This window comes from Callorhinus ursinus, unplaced genomic scaffold, assembly GCF_003265705.2.
Source record: "Callorhinus ursinus isolate GAN/ISIS: 27379988/994484 unplaced genomic scaffold, GSC_fseal_2.0 scaffold14, whole genome shotgun sequence".
In the NCBI taxonomy this organism is placed as follows: domain Eukaryota; kingdom Metazoa; phylum Chordata; class Mammalia; order Carnivora; family Otariidae; genus Callorhinus; species Callorhinus ursinus.
Window position 1 is genome coordinate 2,012,394 of NW_027397076.1, and position 25,971 is coordinate 2,038,364.

General features: G+C 47.3%; 1 protein-coding gene across 8 annotated transcripts in view; it reads left to right on the forward strand.

Moving 5' to 3' along the window:
* Positions 1–25,971, forward strand: part of LARGE1 (LARGE xylosyl- and glucuronyltransferase 1) — a 548,382-nt gene that overhangs the window by 251,637 nt on the left and 270,774 nt on the right. For all 8 annotated transcript variants that reach the window (XM_073900333.1, XM_073900329.1, XM_073900330.1 and 5 more), the window contains 2 exons: positions 6,331–6,413; positions 21,217–21,340. In XM_073900333.1, the coding sequence (XP_073756434.1) occupies positions 6,331–6,413; positions 21,217–21,340 (207 nt within the window). The remainder of the gene's footprint in view (positions 1–6,330; positions 6,414–21,216; positions 21,341–25,971) is intronic.

Sequence of the window (25,971 nt, forward strand, 5' to 3'; positions counted from 1 at the left end):
TGACTGAGCCAAAACCAACAATTGGACGCTTAAGCGACTGAACCCCCCAGGCATCCCTATTTTTAATTTTTTAATCAAAATATAATTGATACACGATCGGAGGTGTCTACTTTTGTCTTCTACGGGGTTGAGATAATTTTGTCTTTGGGGTCCATGGTTTAGTATTTAGAGGAGACAGAACTTGATCACTGACTTCCCAAAAGAGTAGACATGCGCTGGAGGTTTGTAAGATGAGTTTAGGCGGCTCCTCAGCAGTACATTGCTTTCATTTTCACAGTTCTGTGTGTGTCTTATTGAGACCCGGTAGTACGGGCTTAACAGCAGGACTTTGAATTCAGCCCCTCGATTTGCCACCGCCTGGCTGAGCCACGGGACGTTGGATGAGAATGTCACCACCCGGTCTCACTCTTCGTCTTGACTTTTGGAAAATGCTGGATATTAGGAGGACCCTACAGGAATCCCGCCTTCTCCATGGTTTCACTTCCACAGTTACGGTTGCCCGTGGTCAGCTGCAGTCTGGTCCCTCCTGACGATCCGCCAGGTCCTTAGTAGCCTGACGCCGTGTCGGAAGGCCGGCATCGGACCCCCGACTGTAACTCAGCACCTCGGCATTTTATCATCTCCCATCATCCCAGGAAGGGTGGGTGAGGTAGAGTAAGATACTTTGAGAGAGACCACAGTCATGTAACCTGTTACGGTATATGGCTATAATTGTTTTATTATTAGTTACTGTTGTTAATCTGTGCCTAATTTATAACTTAAACTTTATCATGGGGATGCATCTGTAGGAAAAAAAACAGAATCTATATAGGGTTCAGTAGTGTCCACAGTTTCAGGGGTCCCTTGGAGGTCTTGCAAAGTGTCCCCTGTGTACTACTATATATAGAAATTCTACCCTCCTCCTTGTCTCGAGGATTCACCAAGGATCAGAGAGGTCAAGTCACTCGCACAAGGTCACTCAGCCGGCCAGAGGCAGAGCTGCAGCCAACACCCAGCTCTCCTGATCTCCACGGTTTTGTTCTTGGCACAGAAAAAGCCTGCGTCTTGAGTCCTCCTTGCCTCACCCTCACCCTGAGAGAGTCATGAATTCCAAGACCTGGGGGCAGTGATGCGTGCTGTCTCTCGTTCTTTTATACAAGTGCAGGAGAAGGTGCTCTCCACTGGAGAGGTATTGGAAACGGATTCTTGGAACACCCCTCATACTCTGTGTGATCACAGCTAACGTCTGGTTGAGTTTTTACCCAGCAGTCTTCAAAGCACTTAGCTAGAGCAGTGGTTCTCAAAGTGTGGTCCCTGGACCAACAGCATCAGCATCACCTGGATGCAGGCCGTCCTCAGGCCCCCATGTCAACCTCCTAGATCAGAAACTCGGGGGAAGTGTTCCCTACCCCCTCCCCGCCCCCATCCCTCACTCTGTCTGAACAAGCCCTCCAGGGATCATGGTGCACACTGAGTTTGAGAGCCACTTATTCCTCATCCTCAACAACCCCTTGAGGATGCGTAGTGTTATGTCCCTGTTGTGTAGGTTGAGGGGGTTCAAGTACAGAGATGTTGAACAACTTCTCCGTATGCTATTCAGGCATTCAGTAAGCAGCGTCCATTCACTAGGGGCACCTTCTTGCTCTCGTTGGATGCTCACAGTGACCCAGCGCAGTGCCCATTTTTAATCTCCATTTTATAGGCAAGCCGGGAAGGCCCAGGGACATGAAGCGATGTTCCACGGTCACATACATAGCAGCAGCTCAGCTTTGACGTGGCAGCTCAAACCGGATCTCTTCACTCTGGTTGGGTTTTCCCCACAAAGCCACCCCCGCCTCTGTCCCTGGCTGTGTGCTTCTCCCCAGCCGCCTGTCCCCTGGGAGGCCTGCCTCCCCTCCCCTCGTCCCCAGCATGGAGGTCTGCCGCTGTCCTGCCGCTGAGCCTGACTTTTCACAGCACAGGTACTGGTGCTGCAATGGGTTTCCCCTCTCTCCTTGCCGGCAGTGTCCCCGACAGGACGTGCTCGCACTCAGTTGTGCCCCAGACAGAGTGCCTCGCAGGGAGTACCAGGCCCTCTGGGTCCTGTGGCTCCTAGCGTTCCTGGGGGCAGCACAGCTGGGCACAGCACTGATTACTTGTGCCAGGCTCACACCTTGCCTGCCATCCCTTAGTTTCTTCTGGATTTCTTTTGGGACTCTTTTTTCCCCCTGCATCCCTATTTGAAAAAAACCCCGTGGGAATTTTTCTTGTGTGTGTTGGGGTGGGGGCAGGGGGGTGCGGAACACAGAGAATGTTCTTTTTCTGGTTCCGGTGAAGGCTAACAAGCAGAGAGCTACAAATCCCAGCTGGCCCTGAATGTCAGGAGTGACGGTTGCCCTGGTGGAGTCACTGGAATACCCTCTCCTCCCTGCCGATCCCTGGCATCCTCTTGGTCTAGGTGGCTCAGGCTACTCTGGCTTGCAAGGACACTGAGCTCGCCGGTCTGCGGAGCCTTCCCGGTCTCTGATGGGGTTGTCTGGGTAGCGGTCGTTCTCCCTCTTCACTTGGCCCTGGGGGACTGATTCACGTTTCTGTCTTCTGAGCACAACACAGGGCCTGGCACATTAGGGACTCCAGAAACGCCTGTGTCAGGCCTGGATCCTTCTTCCAAGTCCTAGAAGTAAACATCACCCACTTGGCCCTAGTTGTCTACGTCATGTCTTCAGGTACAGCTCGTGGATGTGTGCTGAGCACCAGGGTCAGGACTGGAGGGAGTGAGCAGGATGCTCTGTGGGCTTCCTTAGAAAGAACCTGTGGTTCATGTGTCTGAGAACTTTGTCAAGCTGCTTAAAATTTATAAACACAACTCACACATTCTCCAGTGTAATTCTGTCGGTGCTCTCCTGCCTCGTTTCACCTTCGGGATCAGCAGTTTATCTCTGAATGCCTCAGAGCCACCTGTGCTTCCCTTCCAGCCACCAGGACTGATGCAGGGCTAAGGAAGGGTCACTGGAACTGGTCAGGCCCTAGAAGGAAACTGATGGCACACACAGACGAGCTGGGAAGGGTTTGAGGCAGGGCCACAGGCATGGGAGCCAGTGAGGGTGGTGGAGCGCCCTAGAGAGAGTCACTACAACCCCTGGGCCCATAGGGCACGAGGCAGGTGGCCTTAAGGAGCCCAAGAGAGCCAGAACTCTGGGAGAGGGTTTCTGAAAGGCGCAGGGGATCTGACCTCTCTTTCCACCTGCCATCAGGCCTCCCAGTGACCAAACTCAACCAGAAACCCGAGGCAATGGGAGCCCAGTTATTCATTCTGTAAAGTCAGGAGCTCAGGCATGGAGCAAATTAGGGGTACCTGTTTGGGGCAGGAGTGAATTGGAAGAAGAGTGAGTTTGGAGGAGCAGGTAACATCATCACCCCCGACCCCCATCCAAGCTTTGTGACCAGTAAAGGCAAGTATGACATCCATATAAAATATAAGGAATTCTTGTGAGGGGACAGTGGTCACTGAATCTGATATTCAGACCCGTCACTCTGATGAGAGGAATGTCCCAGTAGTTGTGGCCATTGGTCGGTCCTCTTTAAGTCACTACATTCAAACACTTAAAACCTGGACTTCGTAGCTTCCGAACCAAGTTATCATGGTGAGACCATATTTGTGACTCTGCTCTTTCAAGGAGCGTTCATCCCTGTCCCCTGTTCACTCCGAACCCCAGCCCCCGACCCATTCTTGGCATTCACTCCCGGCCCCACAAAAAGTTGGGACCATCCAGAACTCCAAGGCATGTTCACGGCACTCCCGATTTTCTGCATTCCCGGGGAACAGGGCCTGGGCTCTGCGGCTCCAGATGATGAATTTATTCATGGTGGCAGGTGTATTGGACGAAACTGAAGAGTTTGGAAAATTATGTAAAATGTTTGCGAATGTGCACACTTGTGCTTACATCTAATGGGCCCATTTTCAAAAGCCCCTGAACCCTGAAGCCCAGACAAAGTTTGATATCTGGGAGGCCGTGTGTTTAAATATTTGTGATTCCAAAGAGCCTGATTCAGCTTTTATGCATTCTTGTCCCCTTCCTGGCTATGTCTCCCACGTGTAGGCGTTTTCCTATTCATTTCCTTCGTGATTTAAATGGTAACAGTGGCATTCCGCTTTACAGTCTCTCATGCTGAGTCTTTGGGAGATGATATCCAGAGATAAGCGATGGTGTCTTCGTTTTACAGGTGGAGAAATTAAGATATGCATAATATGGTCTAATTATTTTTTTAATTTTTTAATTTATTTATTTGAGAGAGAGAATGAGAGAGAGGGCATGAGATGGGGGAGGGTCAAAGGGAGAAGTAGACTCCCTGCCAAGCAGGGATGACCCCCCCACCCCCTGATGCAGAACTCGATCCTGGAACTCCAGGATCATGACCTGAGCCGAAGACAGTTGCTTAACCAACTGAGCCACCCACGCGCCCCAATATGGTCTAATTTTATGTGAGACAAGGTTGGGTTGGTAGCTCGTGGGTCTGAGTTCCCCACACGCCCTCATGCTTCTTTCTGGAAGCTGAATTTCCTCACAACAGCCCTGTGAACTTTGGGGCAGGGTAGTTCTCTATTGTGGGGGCTGCTTTGTGCCTCGTAGGAGGTCGAGCAGCATCTCTGGTCTCTGCCCACTTGATGCCATAGCCCCGCACATCCCCAGGAGTGACCACCAAAAAGGACTCCAGACAGACTTTGTCCGATGTTCTGGGCAGGGCAGGGGGGATGACTTTTGCCTCCTATTGAGAACCACTGGCTTCCAGCAGAGGAATTTTAAATCCTGGCCATCAGAGACTGTGAGTTAATTGGTCTGAGGTGGGGTTGGGGCACAGGGTGTAGTTTAAAAATCTTTCCGGTGTTTCTGGTATGTTATAAGGATGAAGAATCTCTGTTCCAGAGTTTGAATCCCACCTGTCTAAGCCCGAGTAACTTCCCTTGATGATGTTGTGGGTGGGGTGGTGAAGCAGGCCTGGGAGCCAGAGGTCATTGTCCTGAAAGCCTGTAGGGGAGAGGCCAGGATATCAGAACTGCATTTTTCTTCCCTTCCCTTCCCTCCCCTTCCCTCCCCCTTTTTTTTACTTTTTACTTTAAAGTAATTCTAGACTCCTAGGGAGTCGCAAAAGCGGTGCATAGAGTCAACAGAACTGTGTTTTGAACTGGCTGATTAGAATAACAGAGGTCCAGAAGCTGTGCCATTGGGAACCAAGGCTGTGAGTAGTTTCATTAGGTATTGGGTGCTGGAGGGAAAGTACTTGTTCTGCAGTCCTCCCAGGACAGAGCAAGGTGGGGTGGGTATTAGGCTGGTTTCAAGTCAAGGAAGGCTGCACATCAGTAAAAGATACATCGAGAGGTGTGAACCTTTCATTCTTGGAGCTGTTTTGAGAGGCTGGATGACTTTCTGTATGGGCTGCACTAGACCAGGGCTTCTCAATCTCTGTCAAGTTGCTGAAGCTCAGAGGGTAGCCCAGCCTGAGGGAACCAGCCCTGCCTGGTAGCCTTGAGCTCTCGCTTGAAGAGATAAGCGACTTTGTATCCTATAATTCACGTACAGCCCACCGGGGTGCCAAGGGACCTCCCCTTTGGGAGGCTCAGCTCTAGAGGTCATCTCTGCTGTGATTGGAAGGCAGTGTGCCGAACACCACATTCTGCTCTTGGTATTATCCCCTTCCGTACTCCATGACCTCCTGCAGGACGTGCCATGGCCCCTGTATTACTCTGAGTCACCTGATGCCACCACTTTCCCATGGTCACCCTGAGCTAAAGGACAGAGTCAGAGGAGATGGGCCATAAGGTTCCCTTTAATTCTGCCAGTCTTCAGTTCCTAGAATGATGTCCCAGCTGGGGCCCTTTTTATAGATGTACCCTTATAGACGTTCCCATTGGTCTCTTGGCCCAATCAGGCACCCTTAATCTGAGACATCTTGCAAGAACATTTCCCACCTCCGAGCCACTGCTTCTCAGTCTAAGACCCCTGACTATCAGTTCTTCCTTTCGGAATGTATTTCTTTCTTCTCTCTTGTCACCCGTTGTCACGGTCTCCCAGCGTGGGAGTAGGAGACTCACCATTTGCCTGTTTGAGCCAATTGCCCTTTCTCTAGTCCCCAAAACGTAATTGCAAAGAGCCTTAACGATTGGTTTCCAAATGATGATTGCTCCATAAACTGATTAAAAGGGCCTTAATAAAACCATCTCAAGTTATTTTCCACAGCTGCAAACTATGCCCTTTGTTTTCTAACGATCCCCATAAGAGATCAGGGTGATTTTTCTTTTCCACATGGTCTGAAGCACCAGGAAGGCCCTCTTCCATCTGTCTGACTTCTTGCCCTGTGTTCTTTGCTTCCCAGACAATCCACGTTGCTATCGTCTGTGCCGGGTATAATGCCAGCCGCGACGTTGTCACCTTGGTCAAGTCTGTCCTGTTTCACAGGTAAGCGTGGCCGTGGTACCCTGTGGGCTGGTGCGTGAGGCTTGGGCGCGCAGCTTGTGCATGTGACTCGTGCATGTGACTTGTGTGTGTGACCGCCAGCCTGCACGCTTCCTCGGGGGCGGGGTATAGAAGAGCAACATTTCTCATCAGTCATTGAAGCTGCCGTGAAAATGTGATTTTTGTCTGAACCCTGGGGGAGATTATTGTGTTAATAATGTTTAACAGAAGCAATGAGGTGTTGTCCCACAATGTTTAGGATTGTAGCTCTTAGACCTAAGGGGACCCTTTAGGGACACTCCAAATTTGAGGCTTCCATTTCTTCCTTGGCCTTCCGTTGCCTGACAGTCACCAGACCCCTCTGTGTACACGCCCCTATTGATAGGTTGTGTGATGGACTGAACAGTATCCCCGTAAAATTGATCTGTTGGAGCCCTCGCCCCTAATAACTCAGAATGCGAACTGTATTTGGAATTGGCCTTTAAAGGGGTAATTCAGTTAAATTGAGGCAATTATGAATGGACTGTCTAATATGACTGGTGTCCTGATAAGGAGGGGAGATTGGGAGACAGCCTCACACAGAGCAAAGACCCATCTCCAAGCCCGGGAGGGAGGCCTCAGGAGAACCCAACCCTGCAGGCACCTGATCTCAGACTTCACCTGCCAGAACCACAGAAACTAGGTTTCTGTTGTTTAAGCACCCCCAGTGTGTGGTATTTTGTTAGGACAGCTCTAGCAAACTGATAGAGGTTGCTTACTCTATTCCAACGTAGCCTGTCCCACGTCTGGGCGTTTCTAACCATCAGAAAGTCCTGTCTTATATTAAACCGAAGTTTTCCAGCCTGTAGCTGCTGTCTGTGGGTCCTAGTGGATTCCCATGGAAACGGCCCTACGAACAATGGGGTCCTTTTCCACCTGGAAGTGATCTGCCTCTCCCGAGTCATCTCTTGTCCAAGTTAAACTCCTGCCACTTGCTTGTTCTTTTTAACAGGGACTTTCTTCTGTTTTCACTGTTCAGCTTGATGGATATCTAGACTTACTGACGGTGTATCCAGAATTGAGTCTGTAGTTCCAGCCAGTGTCCTTGGCTCTGTTCTAACATTCTTACCAAGGGTTTAGATGAAGCTTATTCGTGGCTGTAGCCAAGATCCAGAAGGTTCTGAGCAGTAGGAACAGTGGTGAAAAGCTCTTAGAGCTCAACAAACCAAAGATCACTGTGAAGTTAATGCCCAAATCTAGCGGTCAATGGCCGCAGCAGAGATGGGAGGTGTGGTGGGCACCCAAGACCGGCAGGCCATGCAAGAAACTGACTGACTGTTGGTTCCACTTTCTCTCTCAGACCCCCACCCAGCCCCTCTGTGATGCACTTGGGCGTTTTCCCTCTTCATAGTGTTAATTTCTTCCCTTTCTCTTCATCCCTACTGCACCTGGCACAGTTAAGGTCTGCATGTTCTCTCTCCTCCACCAGGCCTTCCAGTCCCCACAGGGCCAGCCTCCAAGGCCAGGTGGTATTTCAGAAAGGCAAATCTGATGTCTTCAAACCTTTCATTGGCTTCTTGTCATGGAGGGGAGAGAATCGAGTTTTTTTACCATCAGGTTAGAGACCACACAGACCCGTCAGGGCCTGCTGTTATTCTCAGCATGCTTTCTCTCTCTTCCCCTTGCTGGGGCTTTACTTTCCAGCAACACTGACCTGCTCATAGGTCACCCTCTTTCACCCTCTCCCGGGTGTGCCCTGCCTGCTGTCGTCCCCATGCCGCTCTGTTTGTCCCTTCCTCACCTCCTCCCTCCTTTTTCCCCCTCCCAACTTTGCAAACTCCTTATCCTTCTAACAGGAGGCCCACCAGTACCGGTCATTCTGGGCTAGGGCTCTGCCTTCTCCCAGCCCACAATACCCTGTGCATCTTTTTATCACTGTACTTAGTACATTGTCCTTTATTTATTCACGTTGTGTCTTCTGTAGTAGAATATGGGACTTCTGGGGACAGAAAGCATGCCTTAGATTTCTGGATTCTCCGTATCTTAGGGAAGGACTTCATAAGTGTTAGATGCTCAGTCAATGTTTACTTGTTTAACTAGTGAATCTGGGAAACTTCATTAATAAATAACCTGAAGATCTATTTATTCAACCAGTTAACGAATAGATCTAGCTCAGACCTGGTTTGATGACACACTCATACCACTCTATACTGAGTGACTTTCAGCAGGTCATTTTAACCCTTTAGACTTTAGTTCTTAGGTCACTTAACTTTTGCTGTGAATCCGTGCACCCCAGAATTTATTAGGTTGAAGACAAAATTTATTTGCTCAGTTGTACTGAACCACCCGGTGGGTCTTTTCCTGGGTGCCCTGCTGTGCTTATAGTCAGCAAGCAGATTTGCTCCCCACCCAGGAGTGGGGGGATTCCCTGCCTCAACCCCCCCCAACCCCAGAGTGGGGAAAGGGGAGAAATGAGTAACCACCAAGTAGAGAACACTGTCAGCTAGTGGTAGGGGCTCTCCGTTCCCTCCTCTTAGCCTGTGCAGTTGGCATTGGGATTTCAGCTGCACGTCTCAGAAGGAAATGTAATACCAAATAAATAATGACGAAGCAGGGCTCAACCTCACGTCTTTGACATAAGGTGAGAAACCCTTTGTTCACCACCACCGCCCCTGTGCCATTTTTGAGACTCCCTGTGGTTCTGCAGCCTTCATCTGCTGTTTGAAACCAGGCATTTTGTCTTCTGAATTAGAGGAGTGGCTCTCAACTTTTTTGTGTTTATTTCTTGTCACCACGAAAGAACTCGATCCCTCCCTGATTGGGGGGGCGCCCCCTTTTTAGAAAAGAGCATGTGCATGATTACAGATAGTCACTTGTGCTGTTTCTCAATTATGGCATATTTTAAAGCCATAAAAATGTTCGGTGTTGTTGGGCATAAATATTATCGCTATTGCTTTAGCTACATATCAAATAATTCCAGTAGTTGCTGAAACCCTGAGGAACCCCATTGAGTGTAAACTTTTACTCCTACAGTCACTGTGTAGCACAAAGATGTTACATTTAAAAATAGCAGGTTTATAACTGGCCCCTGATGGCATGCCATGCTTTTGTGGAGGCGTGGGGAGTTGAGAAGAAAGCAAATTCTTAGTATGCATTAGGAAAATTCTGCACGCCACGTCAGTGACCACTTGATCTTGGTTCAGATGACCACTTCAGTCCCTCCCATCCTTGAAATTCGACAAATGAGAATGTGAATTGATGTACTGGTGATAATGACTTGAGATATCAAGACAAAAGGACTTTTGAAAGACTTTTCGCGCAGAAAGTCTGTCTATAAATAGCTTCGTTGCTTCCGAGGCACGTTATGGGGATTAACCAATACATGATTATAAAATGCTTTGGCAAATGAAGTACCTTTCTAATGTTAATAATAATATAATAATAGTGGTAGGATGCTTCTTTTGGCTTTCACTGTTAATTACAGCAATTAGATTTATTTTCCAGACAGGATTTTCAGCAAATTTTCATTTAAGGCTTGCTTTGTTACATCCAATCCATTTTACTTCTGCAGTATGCCTGGCGACAGTGGGCGCGCTCTAGTTTAAAAGATCGTAAAAGAGTGATCCCAGGCACTCTTATATACTCCTACCAGAGCTGCAAATTGCTATAATCTTTTGGGAAAGAAATGTTATGGTGTTAATGCCCAAGACCTTGACCCCATATGACTACTTCAGGGACTCTGTCTTCAAAGGATAATCCTGACTACCAAAAACGCTTTTATGACATAACTATTTATAATCCTAAAAATTTGAATAATACTTAGAAAACGATAAGACTAAATAATGGAACACCCTTTTGTAGTAAACCATGTTCTTGGTTGGTCTTAAAACATATGTCCTAATGTGGACAAATTATATTTTATGATATAAGTGTCAACACAGTTCAAAACATGTGCATATTATTCCACTGTGTAAGAACAAGCCATGTAAACATGGTCAAAATACCAGTGGCAGAAGGACTGGCAGAGGCCATGTTTAGAAATGGAGTTCTTTGTGTTGTGTTTAGAGAAGGAGAAATAAAGGTGATCTTGCTTTTGTTTTCTCTTTACATGTATTTTTGGTCATCTCATTATGCAACCTCTATAATAAAGAAAAAGGGTAGATGAGAAAAAGTAAATATAAAATATACGTGAAAGAGAGTTTACCTAGCAGAAAAGAGTACATTATGTTCCTGTGTCACCTAGATGGAAGGGTGTTTAAAGAAAAATTGGGGGACAGAACTCCAACTCCATTTGCAGATAAACTGGGAAGTATAGCAGCTCTTCAAGGAAACTGAGCTTTTAGTGAGCAGAGGAAGAAAAAACATTACTTAGCAGCTAGGTGTTTACCTCCTGGACAGGAAGGTGGGCCAGCTTGTAAAAATTTAATATTTGTTTGCGAGGATGATCTACTTATTCTCACACACTACAGCCCTGTTGTCAGGAAGAAACTGGGTGATTTCCCTTACTTTGCATATCAAGCAGCTGGGTTTTTGGTGGGTTTTTTGTTTGTTTGTTTGTTTGTTTGTTTTTTTAAACTTCACTGTGCCCCTGAAGAACATGGAGGATAAAACAGCATATTTGTGCCCAGTATCTGCCTCTGATTGTGTTATTGCTCATTCAGGCTTAAACTTATTATAGAAGCAGTTTCCAGATTGTGATGTGAAGAACCTAGGATTTGAATAAAACAAACAAACAGAAGTAGGTTCTGATTCTGGTCTTACCATCTGTGAGCTGGGCAACCCTAGTGAAGTCTCTGTACTTAGAGGTTTGGCTTGTTCTCTAACCTCTCTTAGAGCCCTGTTGGACTATTATCAGAGGTAATCTATGTGAAACATTTCTGTATTTTGTGTATTGAACAAATACAAACCTAGCTCTCTAAGTGTTTTTCAGATATTAATGCATTTCATGCTCCTGTGACTCCATGAGGTGGGTACTATAATTATCCCCATTTTACAGATGATGAAGCTGAGAATCCGTAGGTTGAGTCAGAGCTCAGGGTCACAGAGAAGATGCTAGAGCTGGCTTTGTATCCAGTCAGCCTAGCTTCAGAGTCTGAGCTCGCCACTGAAAAAAAAAAGTTACTATTTTGAGTATCATTATTTTGATTTTTAATCATCATTTTGGGTGACCATGTAGAGAATTGTTATCATTACTATGATCTCTGTAATCACCCCTTCATCCCTCCGCCAAAATAATGTATTTTTGAGGTGCTGAGCATGAAGTAAATAGTGGTTTTAAAGGCTTAGTGGGTTGCACCTGGGTGGCTCAGTCAGTTAAGCGTCCGACTCTTGGTCCCAGCTCAGGGCTTGATCTCAGGGTCGTGAGTTCAAGCCCTGTATTGGACTCCACACTGCGTGTGGAACCTACTTTAAATAAAATAAGCCTTGGAATTAATGTTCTAGTAAGACTTAGGAAAAAAGCATGGAGTAAAGGAAATGGTCACTGGGGGATGGATAAGTTAATTAGCTTGATTGCAGAGATTATTTCACAATGTATGCATATACAGATACATCACCTTAATGTTTATAATATATTTAATGTAGGGGCACCTGGGTGGCTCAGTCGTTGAGGGTCTGCCTTTGGCTCAGGTCATGATCCCAGGGTCCTGGGATCGAGCCCCACATTGGGTTCCCCGCTCAGCGGGAAGCCTGCTTCCCCCTCTCCCATTCCCCCTGCTTGTGTTCCCTCTCTCGTTGTAAAATAAATAAATAAAATCTTTTAAAAAATTAAAAAATAATATATTTAATATGTACCTTAAATTTATACAGTTTTTGTCAATTATACCTCGGTAAAGCTAGGGAAAAGAGAAAGTACCGTGGGCATGTGGTATCTTTGAACAGGTAAGGCATCTGTGCTGTTTGGTCATGCATGTATGTAAGGTCAAAGAGAAATACTTGGTGTGGTTCAGATACTGAGCATCACATAGGCCATTGTATTTGACCTTCATCCCAACCTGGCACGGTAGATGCCGTTATCCGCACAAATGGACGAGGAAACTGAGGCTCACAGAGGTTCAATAGCTTGTTCAAGGTCACAGTGGAGTCCTTGATGCTCCTGGGATTGTAACCTTGGCTCTGCCAAAGCCTGGAAGCCACAGCCTTTTGATTTTTTTTGGAAAGTTGCTCTGTTCTTCTTCCCCCACAGAAAGCTTTTCTGCTGTGATACTGACTTGCCCTTGAATCTTCCACAGTTTCAGTGCCGCTTGTCCTCCCTCAAACCAAGAGCTCACACCGAAAAGCCCTCCTGGCCGCCGTGTTGTTCTGCAGTGAGTTCTAGTAAATCTCTAAGTATAACAGACTCACTGAGGAACGGAGGTGCTGTCAGAGCCTCTTTCTTTTTCTAAAATTGCGATTCTATTGTAAACTTAATAATTAAGGATTATTTCCGCTCAGATATCCCTGTATATTTTAATAAAAGCAGACCCTGGATTACCCTGTAGGGGCTGTGGCACATTCCAGACAAGATAAGAAAGGAAAAGCAGGGAGAAAGCTGGAGCTTTTAATCATCTTTGCTCTTTGTGTTACCATTTTATTGCACCCCAGCCCAGAACAGGGGAGCAGTTAGGGAAACCAGAGACAACAGGAGCATTGCTCATTATGAGCGAAGTCTGCAGGCTCTGCTGAAGATGAAACATGCACTTGCTTCTTTCCTTGTTGTAAAAGTGTGATCTGGTCTGAATACATACCAGACTTAATGTCTGTATTGTTCAGACCCCGGCAGGCTACATGGGACCTGTTGTATATGAAGATGTGCGGGCCTATTCACGTAGTAAAAGCCTTTTCTCATGGGCTTAAAGCCTTGCTCCCAAAATGCATATAATTGGTGACTGGTATAAAAGACTATTTTAGATGTTGTACAGAGATAAAATTAAATAACATCGAATCCTATATCGAGAAAAATATCTTTGTGTGTGTGTGTGTGTGAATAAGAAGAAATTCTGAAGGAGTTCTTACCCCTCCCTTGGTGCAGTTCAGTTGGTGTAAATAAGTCCGTAACATCTGTCTCACTTCTGCTAATCTCCCTGTGAGCAAAAGAGACTAGGTTGGAGGCTTTTGGCCTTTGGCTGATTCTTGGAATCATTAAAACTATTTCTTGCCTTCCTGAGTGAGGGAGTGAACGTAAAAGACTCAGAAGTCACACGTGGAGAATGAAACATCCTCTTTATTGCAGTTAGTTCTGAGCTGTAGGACGTTTGTTCAAATGTGGGCACCATAGGACATCCTTTCACATGTGGACACAATCAGGCTCTTTTCTGTCCCGATTAGTTGGGTTTCCCTTCCGGTAGAGGCCAGCCCTGACGACTGCAGGCCTTCCCGACATGGCACACCATTTGCCGTACATACGGTGCAGCTCCCTAAGGAACGGAGCCCAGCATCCGCTGAGCAGACCAGGTCTCTTCCCTACCCCAAACTCATAGGCCCCACTTCCCAGCTCAGGCAAATGAGTGAGCATTGGAATTTAATTCACATGCTGTAACATTCACTCTTCCGGTGTGTATAATTTGCTGGTTTTTAGTATTCGCAAACTCGTCCAGCCATCACTGCTCCCTAATATTAGACCATTTTCATCACCTAACAAAGAACCCCTGGTATCCATGAGGAGTCGCTCCACATTTCTCCCTTCTCCCGTTGTCTGGCAGCCCCCCTCACCTTTCTGTTCCTGTCGATTTGATTATTTGGGACATTTCATATAAATGGAGTCTTGTATGATTTGGTCTTTCGTGAGTGGCTTCTTTCGCTGAACACCGTGTTTTCAAGATTCATCTGCGTTGTAGCAGGTGATGTTTCATTTATTCGCGTTGCCAATAATACTCCAGCACCCGACTCGACCACATTTTGTTTATCCACTCGTCACGTGGTGGTCACTGGGGTTGTTTCCATTTCTTGACAGTTATGGATAATGCTCCTGTGACGGTCTCTGAACAAGCTTTGCTGTCTAACTAGGAGTGGGACTCCTGAGGAGCTCAGCAGTGGTAACTTTTTACACTTAATTTTTGGAGACACCCGCGGGACCAGTTTCCAGCGCGGTTATGCCGTCTTTCAATTCCACAAGCAACAAATGAGGGCTCCAGTCTCCCCACATCCCCACCAACACTTGTTATTGTCTTATTTTAGCCGTTTCGGTGGCTGTGAAGTAGTACTTTGTGGTTTTGATCGACATTTCCTGGTGTCTGATGTTGCTGAGCATCTTTTCTTGTACTTATTGGCCATCTGTATATCCTCTTTGAGAAATGGCTGTTCAAATCCTTTGCTCAGGTTTTTTTTTTTTTTAAGATTTATTTATTTTAGAGTAAGAGTGTGCAGGTGGGGAGAGGAGCAGAGGAAGAGAACCTTCAGGTAGACTCCCCACTGAGCATGAACCTGATGTGGGGTTCTATCTCATGATCTGTGAGATCATGACCTGAGCCAAAACCAACAGTCGGACGTAACTGACTGAGCCACCCAGGCATCCCTCCTTTGCTCAGTTTTTAATCAGCTTACTTGTCTTTGTATTGTTTGAGTTGTAAAAGACCTGTATATATTATGGTTACAAGTCCCTTATCAGATAAATGCTTTGCAAATATTTTCTCCCATTCTTAGGTTATCTTTTCTACCTTCTTGATGGTATCTTTTGAAACACAAACATTTTTAATTTTGACCAAAATCAGTTTATTTTTTCTTTTGTGGTTTGTGTTTTGGATTTTGTGCCTAAGAGACCATCGTCCAACCCACTTTTTTCCTAAGTGCCTCTACTTGTAACACTCCTGTGTCAGATGGTGAGGACATTTGGATATCCTTGATAATTATTAACTTGTCTGTTTATTTATTCTTCCAATAAATAATTACTGGGTGGTTATATCTACAAGGGACTAATAAAAATCTGGGGCTAAGACTTTTCACAAAACACAGTTCCAGTGCCAAGACTCCCACCTAGCAGGGAACAGAGAAGTGAATGGTCAGTAGGCGATAGCATTCACCTGGGTTTTGAGCCCCGAAATCCGCGAGAGGCACAAAGAAGGGCATGTGACCCAGTGGAATGGCTTCCTCAGTGCCATTGAATGGGGAAGACTGGATGCAGTTAGCAAGGCAACGTGAAGGTGGTCAAGGGAGAGAGACAGCAGGCCCACAAGCCTGCAGGAAAACATGACTAATCTCTGACCTTGCACCCATGGCTAAGCACTTGCCAAGCACTGGGGTTGTAGAGAGAGAAAACAAGAGGACAGGTGCATTGTGAAAGCAGAGAACCTCCACCCTACACAGCTCACATTCTAGCAGTGGGGAGGAGATAGACCTGCAGATGAATATAGAGATTTCCAATACGAAGAAGTGCTAAGAAGACCCAAAGAGGGCAATGCAGTGTGGGAGCCGTAGGAGAGGGCATGGGCACTTTGGATGGAGCGGCCATGGAGAGGAGGTGGCAGTTTATGCCTCAAGAAGAAGAGTTGGTCACATGCAGGTCTGGGGAAGAGAGTGGTTGGAGTGCAGGTTTGAGGAGGGAGGGGGAAGACATGAGCTTGGAGAAGTGGACAGGATGAGATTATCAAAGGTTCTGCTAGCTCCATGCAGGAGGCTGGACTTCATTCATCGTACAATGAGCAGGGGATTGTGTGACCATTTTGGAGGGCGTTCAGGGCTTACAGGACAGAGGATCTGTTGGAGGGAGCCAGCTCAGAGACAGGGAGAGAGGGGGTGAATATATTCATGAGACCTTACCGAAGGGCAGATACACTCCTCATGCTGACACTTAATTAAGTCCATATTCCTTGTGGGTCCCTGTTCTAAGTGCTTCATACATTTTAATTAGATCTGATCATAACAGCCCCACTTTACAGTTGCAGAAGCTGAGACTCCAGGACGAACATGCTTGCCCAAGGTCATATCGTTAGTTTGTTAGTTTGTGACAAACCAAGATAAAAAGCAGCCAGGCAATTTGGCTTTAGAGACCTGGCTCCTACTCACTGGACTCAGCGGCCATTCAGTGCGTGGAATTGATTGGCTGTGTGGGAGATTGGGGGGAGGGGCGCGGGGCTGGTGAAGCTCCTGTTTCTACCTTGTGAGGCTGGATGAATGGTGTGCCCTTAGCCCCTGGCAGGGAATTCGGGAGAATGGACGTGTGTTTGGGGCCCCTATTTATTATGCCCGGAGTGGTTCTCTTCCACCCCTGTAGCTTTTGTGCTTCTCCTTGCAGAGCCATCCTATACAGTTGTGCAGGTTGCTCACCATCCAAATCTAGGGGTACCCTTCACTTACTGTCCATATCAGTCTGTTTAGATGGCTCCCCGGGAGGTATGTCATTCCCAAACTTTGCAGTTGTGTGAGGTGGTCCAGTGTTAGGGCCCACCTGTGTTCCAACGTTTATGTAGTTATTTGCATTCTCTCTCTGTTTCTGCCAGATTGATAGCTGCACCAGGAGAGGAGAGTCCCAGCTCCTGTGTCACCTAAACCCCTGTTATGCCTTTCGTGTACTTAATGCTTGATATCTCTTTGTTGCATGTTTCTTCATTCAACTCATTTTTGGGTTTGTGGATGGAGGAACTAATTGAAATTACTTCATTTGAAGAGTAATGCAAAGCAGTAGAGAAAAATCACAGTTCCCTAAGTTAGCACTGACAGTGGTTATCCTGGTCTGCTTGAGGCTGCTATAGCAAAATACCACAGACTCGGGGGCTCATAGACCACAGAAATCTATTCCTCACAGTCCTGGAGGCTGGGAAGTCCGGGATCATGGCACCAGCATAGTTTGATGGTGGAGGGGGCAGGGGGCTGTTTTCTGGTTACAGATTGCTGATGTCTCTCTGTGTCCTCCTATGATGGGCAGGAAAGGTGGGCAGGAGCTCTCTGGAGCCTCCTTTCTAAGGACACTGATCCCTTTCAGGAGGTTTCCACCCTCACAACCTAATCACTGCCCAAAGGCCCCACTTCCTGATACCATCAGCTTAGGGGTTAGGATTTGACCTATGAATTTGAGGGGGCAGGGCACACACATTCAGACCATACCAGTGGTTAACATACAATAAGATCTTACACACCAGGCACTTTATATCATTTAATCCTTACAATGCAATATTGTTTACTTACTGTTAATGTTCCTGATTTGAAGATCAATAAGTTGAGGCCTTGAAAGATGAATTAACTGCTTATGGTCACTCAGTCAGTACTTGATGCAGCCAGGGCTCCAACCCAGACATTCTTGGGGGGGAGCGGAGCCCCTAGCTCTGTACCATTGGTACAGACGATGCCATTGACTGTCATTACCTTCTCACGGTAAGGTTAACAGGGACCTAGAAGGAGGGACTTTGGCTGCCTTTTCCTGTTGAACAAGTGTTTGTTGAGCACCTGTCATGTGCCAGGCTCTCCTCTGGGCACTAGGGATGGAGATGAAAACATGGTTTCTGTCCTCAGAGACCTCACAGTAGAGACAAGGAGCCACATGTTTGAAAACGTATCACAGTGTCATGCTAGAAATGGTGGGCAGGTTTGGGGGTGCCTGGGTGGCTCAGTCAGTTGAGGGTCAGACTGGGTCTCAGCTCAGGTCTTGATCTCAGGGTTGTGAGTTCAAGCCCCACATTGAGCTCCATGCTAGGTGTGGAGCCAACTTAAAAAAAAAAAAAGAAAAAAAGAAATGGTAGGCATGTTTCTCTTTCTTTTTTTTCTTTTAAGATTTTATTTGTTTGACAGAGAGAGAGCACAACAGGGGGAGAGGCAGAGGCAGAGGGAGAAGCAGGCTTCCCACTGAGCAGGGAGCCCGACATGGGGCTCGATCCCAGGGATCATGATCTGAGCCAAAGGCAGACCCATTAGGCATGTTTTTCATAGGAAATGCCAAGTTAGCAGGTTTTTAAAAACAGGCCAGGATGAGCTCAGAGAAGGTGTCTGGGAGGAGCTGACTTGCAAAGGGAAGTCTGAAGAATGAAAAGGAATTCATGGGACCTCTAAGTAGGGGGTGAGTATCCCCTGGAGAGGAAGCAGCACGTGAAGACAGAGACACGTGGGCAGCATGATTGTGTTGGAACAAATATACGTAGCTTGATCTCTGTGGTATTGTCACTCTGTGTCTAAAATTATGCCATTCCTCCATTGTGGATAGAAATGCAAATGGACAGTTATATCCATTCTCGATGCATAAGACTCCAGTGGGGCTCCTGTGGGAGAGGGGGGATGGTTGTACCAACACCAACAGATGGCTGAGTGGGCCATCTGTCTTCCCAGGGACTCTGACTAGCTGCCTCTCACTTAGCCTTCAGGTAAGTCATTGGCTGATAAATATATGACCGCCAGTCATCACTCAGGCCAACTGGTAGCTTCTTGCAGGGAAGCTTCTAATAGGGCTTCCAAGGAATGCTATAGGGCACATATGCCCCTTACCTTTGAATATAGATAGTTAATGGGAGAATTTGCAGTGTTCATTGGGTCCCATAGAGAAATTCTGCAGTCCTGATTGTGTCTTCTATTCATTTATTCTGTTTCTCACCCTGAGCACCTGTCATGTACATGGCAGATTAGCCTTGGATGCTAATCGCCTTCAGGTCTAAACTCATCCATTCAGCTCCACCAGGCTTAGCCACCCTCACCTTAAACTTGGTGCATCCAGTCCCAGACCCCTCATCTTTCTCCAGCGTGCCTTTCCTCTTGTATCCCCTGTACTGGAGACATCACCACCAACCCAGGAACCTCAGTGTCCCCTTCTGCTTCTTCCACTTCATTTCCCCCCTTATCTAAGATCTCTTTTCCTAAAATCCCTCTAGATTCAGCTTCCTTGCTGCTCTTCCTCAGACATTATCTCAGATCAGATCCTCATTTCACATTCCCCTGGTCTCATCTTCTACATGACGTGTGAGCCTCCGTTCCCCTTATCTGTCCACTGTCCCATCACTCATCCATCCACTCGGTCCATTTACTGAACTCCTGCATTCCAGGCACAGAGGTGGATTATGAGGTGATACATTTGAACATGACTGGCATCATCCTTGACCTCCCCGAGCTCACAGTCATGTGGGGATCTAGACAGGTCAACAAACAAGCAAAACCTAAAGGTGGGCACATGGTACTGAGATGACTCTCTGTTAGGAAGGGCCCCTGAGCCAGGCGTGGGTAGTCAGGGAGGGACTCTAGGAGAAAACGATGGCAGATCTCAGAACTGAAGGCTTGAATAAGAGATAAATACTGGCTGCGGAGTGTGAAGGGTAGGAGAAGAGGGGCCAGATCATGAGATTTGTGAGGTCAGCAGTGGTTACCTTACTTGTCCCCAGCATCCTGCTCATCTCCCAGCAGGTAATAGGTGCTCAGTAAGTATTTATCAAATGAGCAAATGCAAGGTTTCTTACAGAGCAAAACGAAGATGCAAAGTCTCAGGTGAAGAGAGGGGATGGGAAACTGAGAGAGGGTCTGTGTATCTAGAACAGGTCTGGGGAGGGTCTCAGGAGACCAGGAGCTAAGAGATGGGTCGCATTGCTCCCCACTCCTCGCTGGTGAAGTAGGTACTGTTTACTTGGGTTTCACTGCTTCCTGCACTCTCTCCTCTCTCCTCCTCTGCTCTGACCCTCGAGTCCCAGCTAACCACTTCTCCCCACACGCTCCCGGCATGCCCTGGGCTCTGGCTGTAGTCTCCTGTTTCTTTCCTTGGAGGGTGTCCCCTCTCCCTTTGCTTCCCATCACATTCCTTTATCTTTTAGGGCACAGCTTCCCCAGCTCTTCGACGTCCTCCTGACCCAGTCAGAATTAGCCTTTTTTTTTTTCTTTACTCCCAAAGAACGTTATGTTGTGTTGTGGTTGTTAGCAATGTTATGACCCACCTTGTGTTTATATTACATTGTGGATCCTCTGTCCCTCTGAGGATTGTGAGCTCCTTGAGGTCATGGGAACCAGGTCATTTTCATCTTTAGATTTCCAAAGGTTCTCATTTGTGGTAATACAGTTGATGCTATTATTTCTGCTAGCTCTGTAGTATTTATGATAGTAGAAGGCATATCTGCTGTTTATGGTCCTGTGTTTATTTTTGATAGGCATTATGTATTACACTTATCTAATTGACATAGTAGCCTGATAAGAAGATTTTTCTGAACATTTTACAGAACGAAGCGGCAGCAGTGTAGAGGGAGAAGTGACATGCCCCAAATCCCCACTAATAAATGCCACACCTGGGATTTGAATCCATTTCCATTTGACTCCAGAAGCTTTGCCCTTGTGTGATGCTGCTTTGTATTTTAGGGGCTCCCCCAGTGATGGCTGGTTGAGGGCAACAAATAAAAGCTGTAGGAATATTAAAAGTGAGGGTAAGCTGGTATTCAGTGATGGGGGTTCCCCATGATGCCATCTTGGGTGCCTGAGTTTCTTTTGGGAGAAGAACAAACAGAAAACAGAACTCCGTACCATGCAGTGGGAGAAGTATCTTGTCTGTTGCATTCAGCTGGTCTGAAGACTTTATTCTCTGTCCATCTGCTCCTGAAGCTAATGCCCATATGTCTAGGTGGTAGAAATAAAGGTTGGCCAAATTGTTGCATAGGCTCTGCTTAAGGTTTTTAGAGACACAAAATACGCTAGCAACAGGCATGGCGGTTGGCTTGAATGGAGTGTTACCAACGGTAACAATGACCCTGTCTGAAATCCTAAGGTGGGGTGAGGTGTCTCCTCTCCTTTGCAGCTCTGGCGTCCTGGTTACCAGCAAGCATTGGGTTGGTAATGCACCTGATTTCCTTTCCTAGCTGCTGTTAGAAACTGACCACATGTTACAAATTGGTAAGAATGTAGATTTGTGGCTGGAACTCCTTTCCTTGTCCCTCCTGACTCCTCTTCCCCCCACTTCTCACAGGCGGAACCCCCTGCACTTCCACCTCGTCGCCGACTCCATCGCGGAGCAGATCCTGGCGACGCTCTTCCAGACCTGGATGGTTCCCGCCGTGCGTGTGGACTTCTACAATGCAGATGAGCTCAAGGTATGGGCGGCGGGAGAGAGAGGTGTCTCCCTGAGCTCCTCGCGCTGGACACTTTTCTTGCCTGTGGTCTTGTAGACTGGCAGTGGCAGAAATCTCAGCTTTCAACTGGGAATGTCCAGGGTGTAACTGAGGCTGTTTGCCATCCAGATCTGATTTTACTATGGAAAGCATCAAAGGGGCCACGTTGTCCACACAGAATGCATGCTGGTCTGGGCAGTTCTGGCCACCAAGGCTTTCTTTAGAGGGGGAGGCCATTGGCCTGGTATGCATCTGACAAAGGTCTGTGATGGCTCTTCTAGAGAATTCTGCTACCCAGCGAGCTCAGTGCTGAATTCAGAGTCAGATGGGGCTGGGTCTTAATTTGTTATGTTGTCATTTACTCGTCATAAGATACAAAGTAAATAATCTGTACCTTTGCTATGTCTGTTTTCTCATCAGTAAAGAGGTGATTATCGGGTGCCTGGGTGGCTCAGTCGGTTGGGCGTCTGCCTTCGGCCCAGGTCGTGATCCCAGGGTCCTGGGATCAAGTCCCACATCCGGCTCCCTGCTCAGCAGGGAGTCTGCTTCTCCCTCCGACCTTCCTCCTTCTCATGCTCTCTACCATTCTCTCTCTCTCTCTCTCTCTCAATAAATAAATAAAAATCTTTAAAAAATTTAAGAAAAATAAAAAAAATAAAGTGATTATCATACCAACCTCATTGGATAATGAACCGGCAAAAGTGAGAGAATAGATGTGAATGTGCTTTAAAAGATTATGCTGAATAAATATTAAAGGTTGTGTTGGAGCAGAAGGTTTCACTGAACGAGACATATTTGTGTCATGTCATTTCCTAGCTTAAAATCCATCCATAGTGCCACATGGCCTGGATCAGGATTGAGATTCACGGTCTCAAGAAGTCCTGCTTCTGGTTCTTGACTCTTCTTCCCATCTCATCTGGGTCCTTCCTGGAATTTCAGCCTGTTACTCAGCCCTAGGAAACCATCTCTGGTCTCTGCTTACTCTCCTCCGTTTGAGCCTTTGCTTATGCTGTTCCTTCTAGCTGACATACCCTTCCACCTACCTTGTTACAACTCCTATTCACCCTGCAGGACTCTGCTTTGTCGACACTTCCTCCAAGAACCTTCCCTGACTTCTCCAGGAAAGAGGAGATCTTTGTCTGTCTACTGCTTTAGTTTAGAACCTTCTTTAATAGGGGAGGGGGCAGGGAGCACGTCTCACTCTTTCCTCATTTCTGGTGCATAGTTGGTACCCTGTAATGCTTGTGGATTTAACAAATGGCTGTTGTTAGAGGAACATGTAACTTTGCAGAAATATTTTGATGCTCTGTCTCCAATCACCTTGGGAAGGACTAAACACCTAGGCATGATTCTAGCAGATTGCTTGTTCCAAACCTCATAAAGCCATTATCTTTTCATTTCAGAGCCATAACATTGTAAGTAGATCACAGAGATGCCGGCCGGAGTTTCTGATTTTCCCGTATTTTAGACTCTGAGGTTGATCGAGATGTTCAGAATTTAGCATTTGGGGATTGTCGTGGTAATTTGTGTGCCATTCCAGTCTATTCTGAGCTAAAATTGATTAACACTCCTAAAAGGGAAAAACAAAATTTAGCAAATTGCTACGCTAATTAAGGTGAAAGCAAGCCTCTCTGTCTCCCAGGGTCTCAGCACCAACACAGTGGGGAGAAGCAACGGGAGGGGAGGCACAGCGCCCGGCATGCAGGATGCTTCTGCATCCTTCATCACTCTCCTTTTTTGGGCAATCCTGTGTCCTGCCCCTTGCACGCCTGTACCCCCTAGTTTTTTAAGAAAACACAAAAGTGGTTCAACAGAACCCCAAGTTCACATCCTGGCTTGCCTTTGAAGAACCATCTGATTTAGGTTTTGAGCCCTGGCTCCATCAGGGGTTTAATGGGTGGCACGCTGACAGCCACCAAGGCAGGGACTAAACAAGCTAACTCCTGTGAAGGCCCAGCAGTGTCTGAAATGCAGCAGGTCTTTGAAAATGCCCTACTCCCCTTTGCAGCCAAGGCAGCATAGGATTAAAATGCTCTTGCGGCACCTGGGTGGCTCAGTTGGTTAAGTGTCTGCCTTTGGCTCAGGTTGTGACCTTGGGGTCCTAGGATAGAGCCCTGCATTGCATCAGGCTCTCCGCTCAGTGGGGAGCCTGCTTCTCCCACTCCCTCTACCCCTGCTTGTGCGCACGCTCTCTCTCTATCTCAAATAAATAAAACCTTAAAAAAAAAAATGATCTTGAAATCCACTGGTGGTGGGAGACTGAAGGAGTAAGGCACATAGGACTGTAATCTGCTCCTGGGAGGCCTGGGGTTTCCCTGAGGTTGAGGTCTTAGACAACGTGGGGGGTGGAGGGACTGGTGCTCTGACTCTCGCGTGCCCACTTTCATCCAGGAAGACCAGCTGTTCATTATTTTACATCCTGGACTTTTATCTATTCACATTGGAGATTCCATGGCTTAAAAAAATAAGGAAAATACAATCAGCTGTGTTCTGAAGGCTTTGTCTCCAGTGTCCAGTCCTCTAGAGTGACCTTTGCTACTGACCACCCCACTCAAGGTCCCAAACACCTGCATTTTCTTTCCCTACCAGTGAGACACCCGTGTCCCACCATCCTGAGTCCCTTGAGACTCTTGTCGGAATCCTGTAAGGACAATGAGTATGAAAGCATTTTGTAAACACGATGTTGCCATACTTGGTGGTCACAGTGGTGATGATATATACAGAATCCAACTCTGCAAACCCCGAACCACGATCTGCTCGGTCCCTGCAGCTGGAGCCTCTCTGGCTGTAGCAGTGCCATCTGCCTACTCAGCTGCTCCTCCAGAAGCAAGAGTTCATCTCTGACGGCCCCCTGCCCCTGTCCCCACGTCCTGGCTGCCCTCCATCTCCCCCACCACCATCCTTCTCTAAGCATTTGTGACCTCTCGCCAACACAACAGTTTCTGTCCAGATGAGTCTTCTCCCCTCTGCTCACTCCTCCCTCAGATGGGTTCTCCACCGGCAGGATGAGTTGGCTTTCCCAAAGCATGCCCAACCATGCCATCCACTTTCGCGTGCATAAAACCCTCCGTGGTTTCCCCATGCTCCCATTAGAGACCACAGCCCTGAATGGCATTTTCTTGCGCTTTCTGGCTCCTGCCTCCCTCGGCTTCATCTCAGGCCCGTGTGTACCATTGCTCACGCACTAGATCCTCACATCTGCTTTGCCCCGCCCCTCCCCACCAGGGGGCCACTGCAGAGGTTATTCCTCTGTCGCTTAAACTCTGTTCCCCAGTCGGCCTCCTCTTCCCCATTGCTAGTTAATTCCGTGTTCTTCTGGTTAAGCTACATTAACTCTGAGAAACCTTCCCTGCGCTCGTTATCTCATAGGGGATCCTTTGTTGTATGTTCTTATAGGATCACATACCTTTCCTCGGTAACCTCAATGCAGAGGGTGATCTTTTCATGCCTTTGTGGAATATGCTGCTAAATGTCCTTCCCTCCCCTAGATAGTTGGCTCCAAAAGGGCCGAGACAGGTCTGCTTTTCATCACCCTTGTATCTTTAATGTCTAGTGTGATGCCTCACCTGTGAAAATATTTGCAACATGATGATCGACAATAAAACTCAGAGCTGGGTCCCTAAGAGTAGTAAAGCCATTAGGAAGGGGTTTCTTGATCACCATCAGGCCTCACCACGTTCCAGAGGCCTGTTGTGCCTCGGGGCATGGGCGGACAGCCAGGTAGCTGTCTACCAGTGACCCTGCAGGGGCATGAATACGGCAACTCCATCTGTGCTACCCTGTGGAACGTCCCAGGAGCAGCCCTGGGACAGGTGAGTGTCTTTCCATGAGCGCATTAAAACACCATCCATTTGCTGATGTTAGCAAGGAGGAAGCGCAGGAGAGGAAGGGACTCGTGCTGGGTTGTGCGGTTGCGTTCAGCAAGCGTGTCCGATGGCACCCTCGGCAGATACACATGAGGGCCTCCCCCAATCGGGCGTCGAGAAATCACTTTGTACAGCTGTTGGAAATGGCATTTCTCAGAAACAATCCTGTGGGCTCCTTGTTATATCTGTTAGTGCTGGAGAATGGACTAAGAGGGAAGAGGAAATTTATGAGGGGTTGGTGCATGATTAAAAATGAACTGTGGGAAGTCCACGGTGGACTGCTATGCTGCTCTCGGTAATGACCAATTAGTGTAGATTTGCAAATAGCGATTGCTCAGCTTGCTGGTCTCTGTGGCCTGTGAAAGGCTCACTGGTCTTCCTGATGTTTATGGGGCCCATTCATTTCCAGCCTCAAGTCCCCATATCAACAGGCTGCCAGGACCGAGCAGGTCTTTGCGCCCCCAACTCTGCTCAAGACATGTAGTTCCTGCCAACAGAGGAGAGAGGCACAGGAGGGGGGACTTCTTTCTGTGGGGAGCATTGTAGATGGTGGCATGCCGCCACTCGCTCATTACGACAGCCCTCTGGGATGGGCTGAGAAGTTTTATGACCTCCATCTCACGGATAATTTATAAATTGAAGCATGGAGTATTTGCCTAAGATCAGGTAGCTAATAAATGCCAATGCTGCTGTTTAACTTTTCCCTCTCCAAATGAAAGGCTGTGAGATATGGGATTGTATAATTCA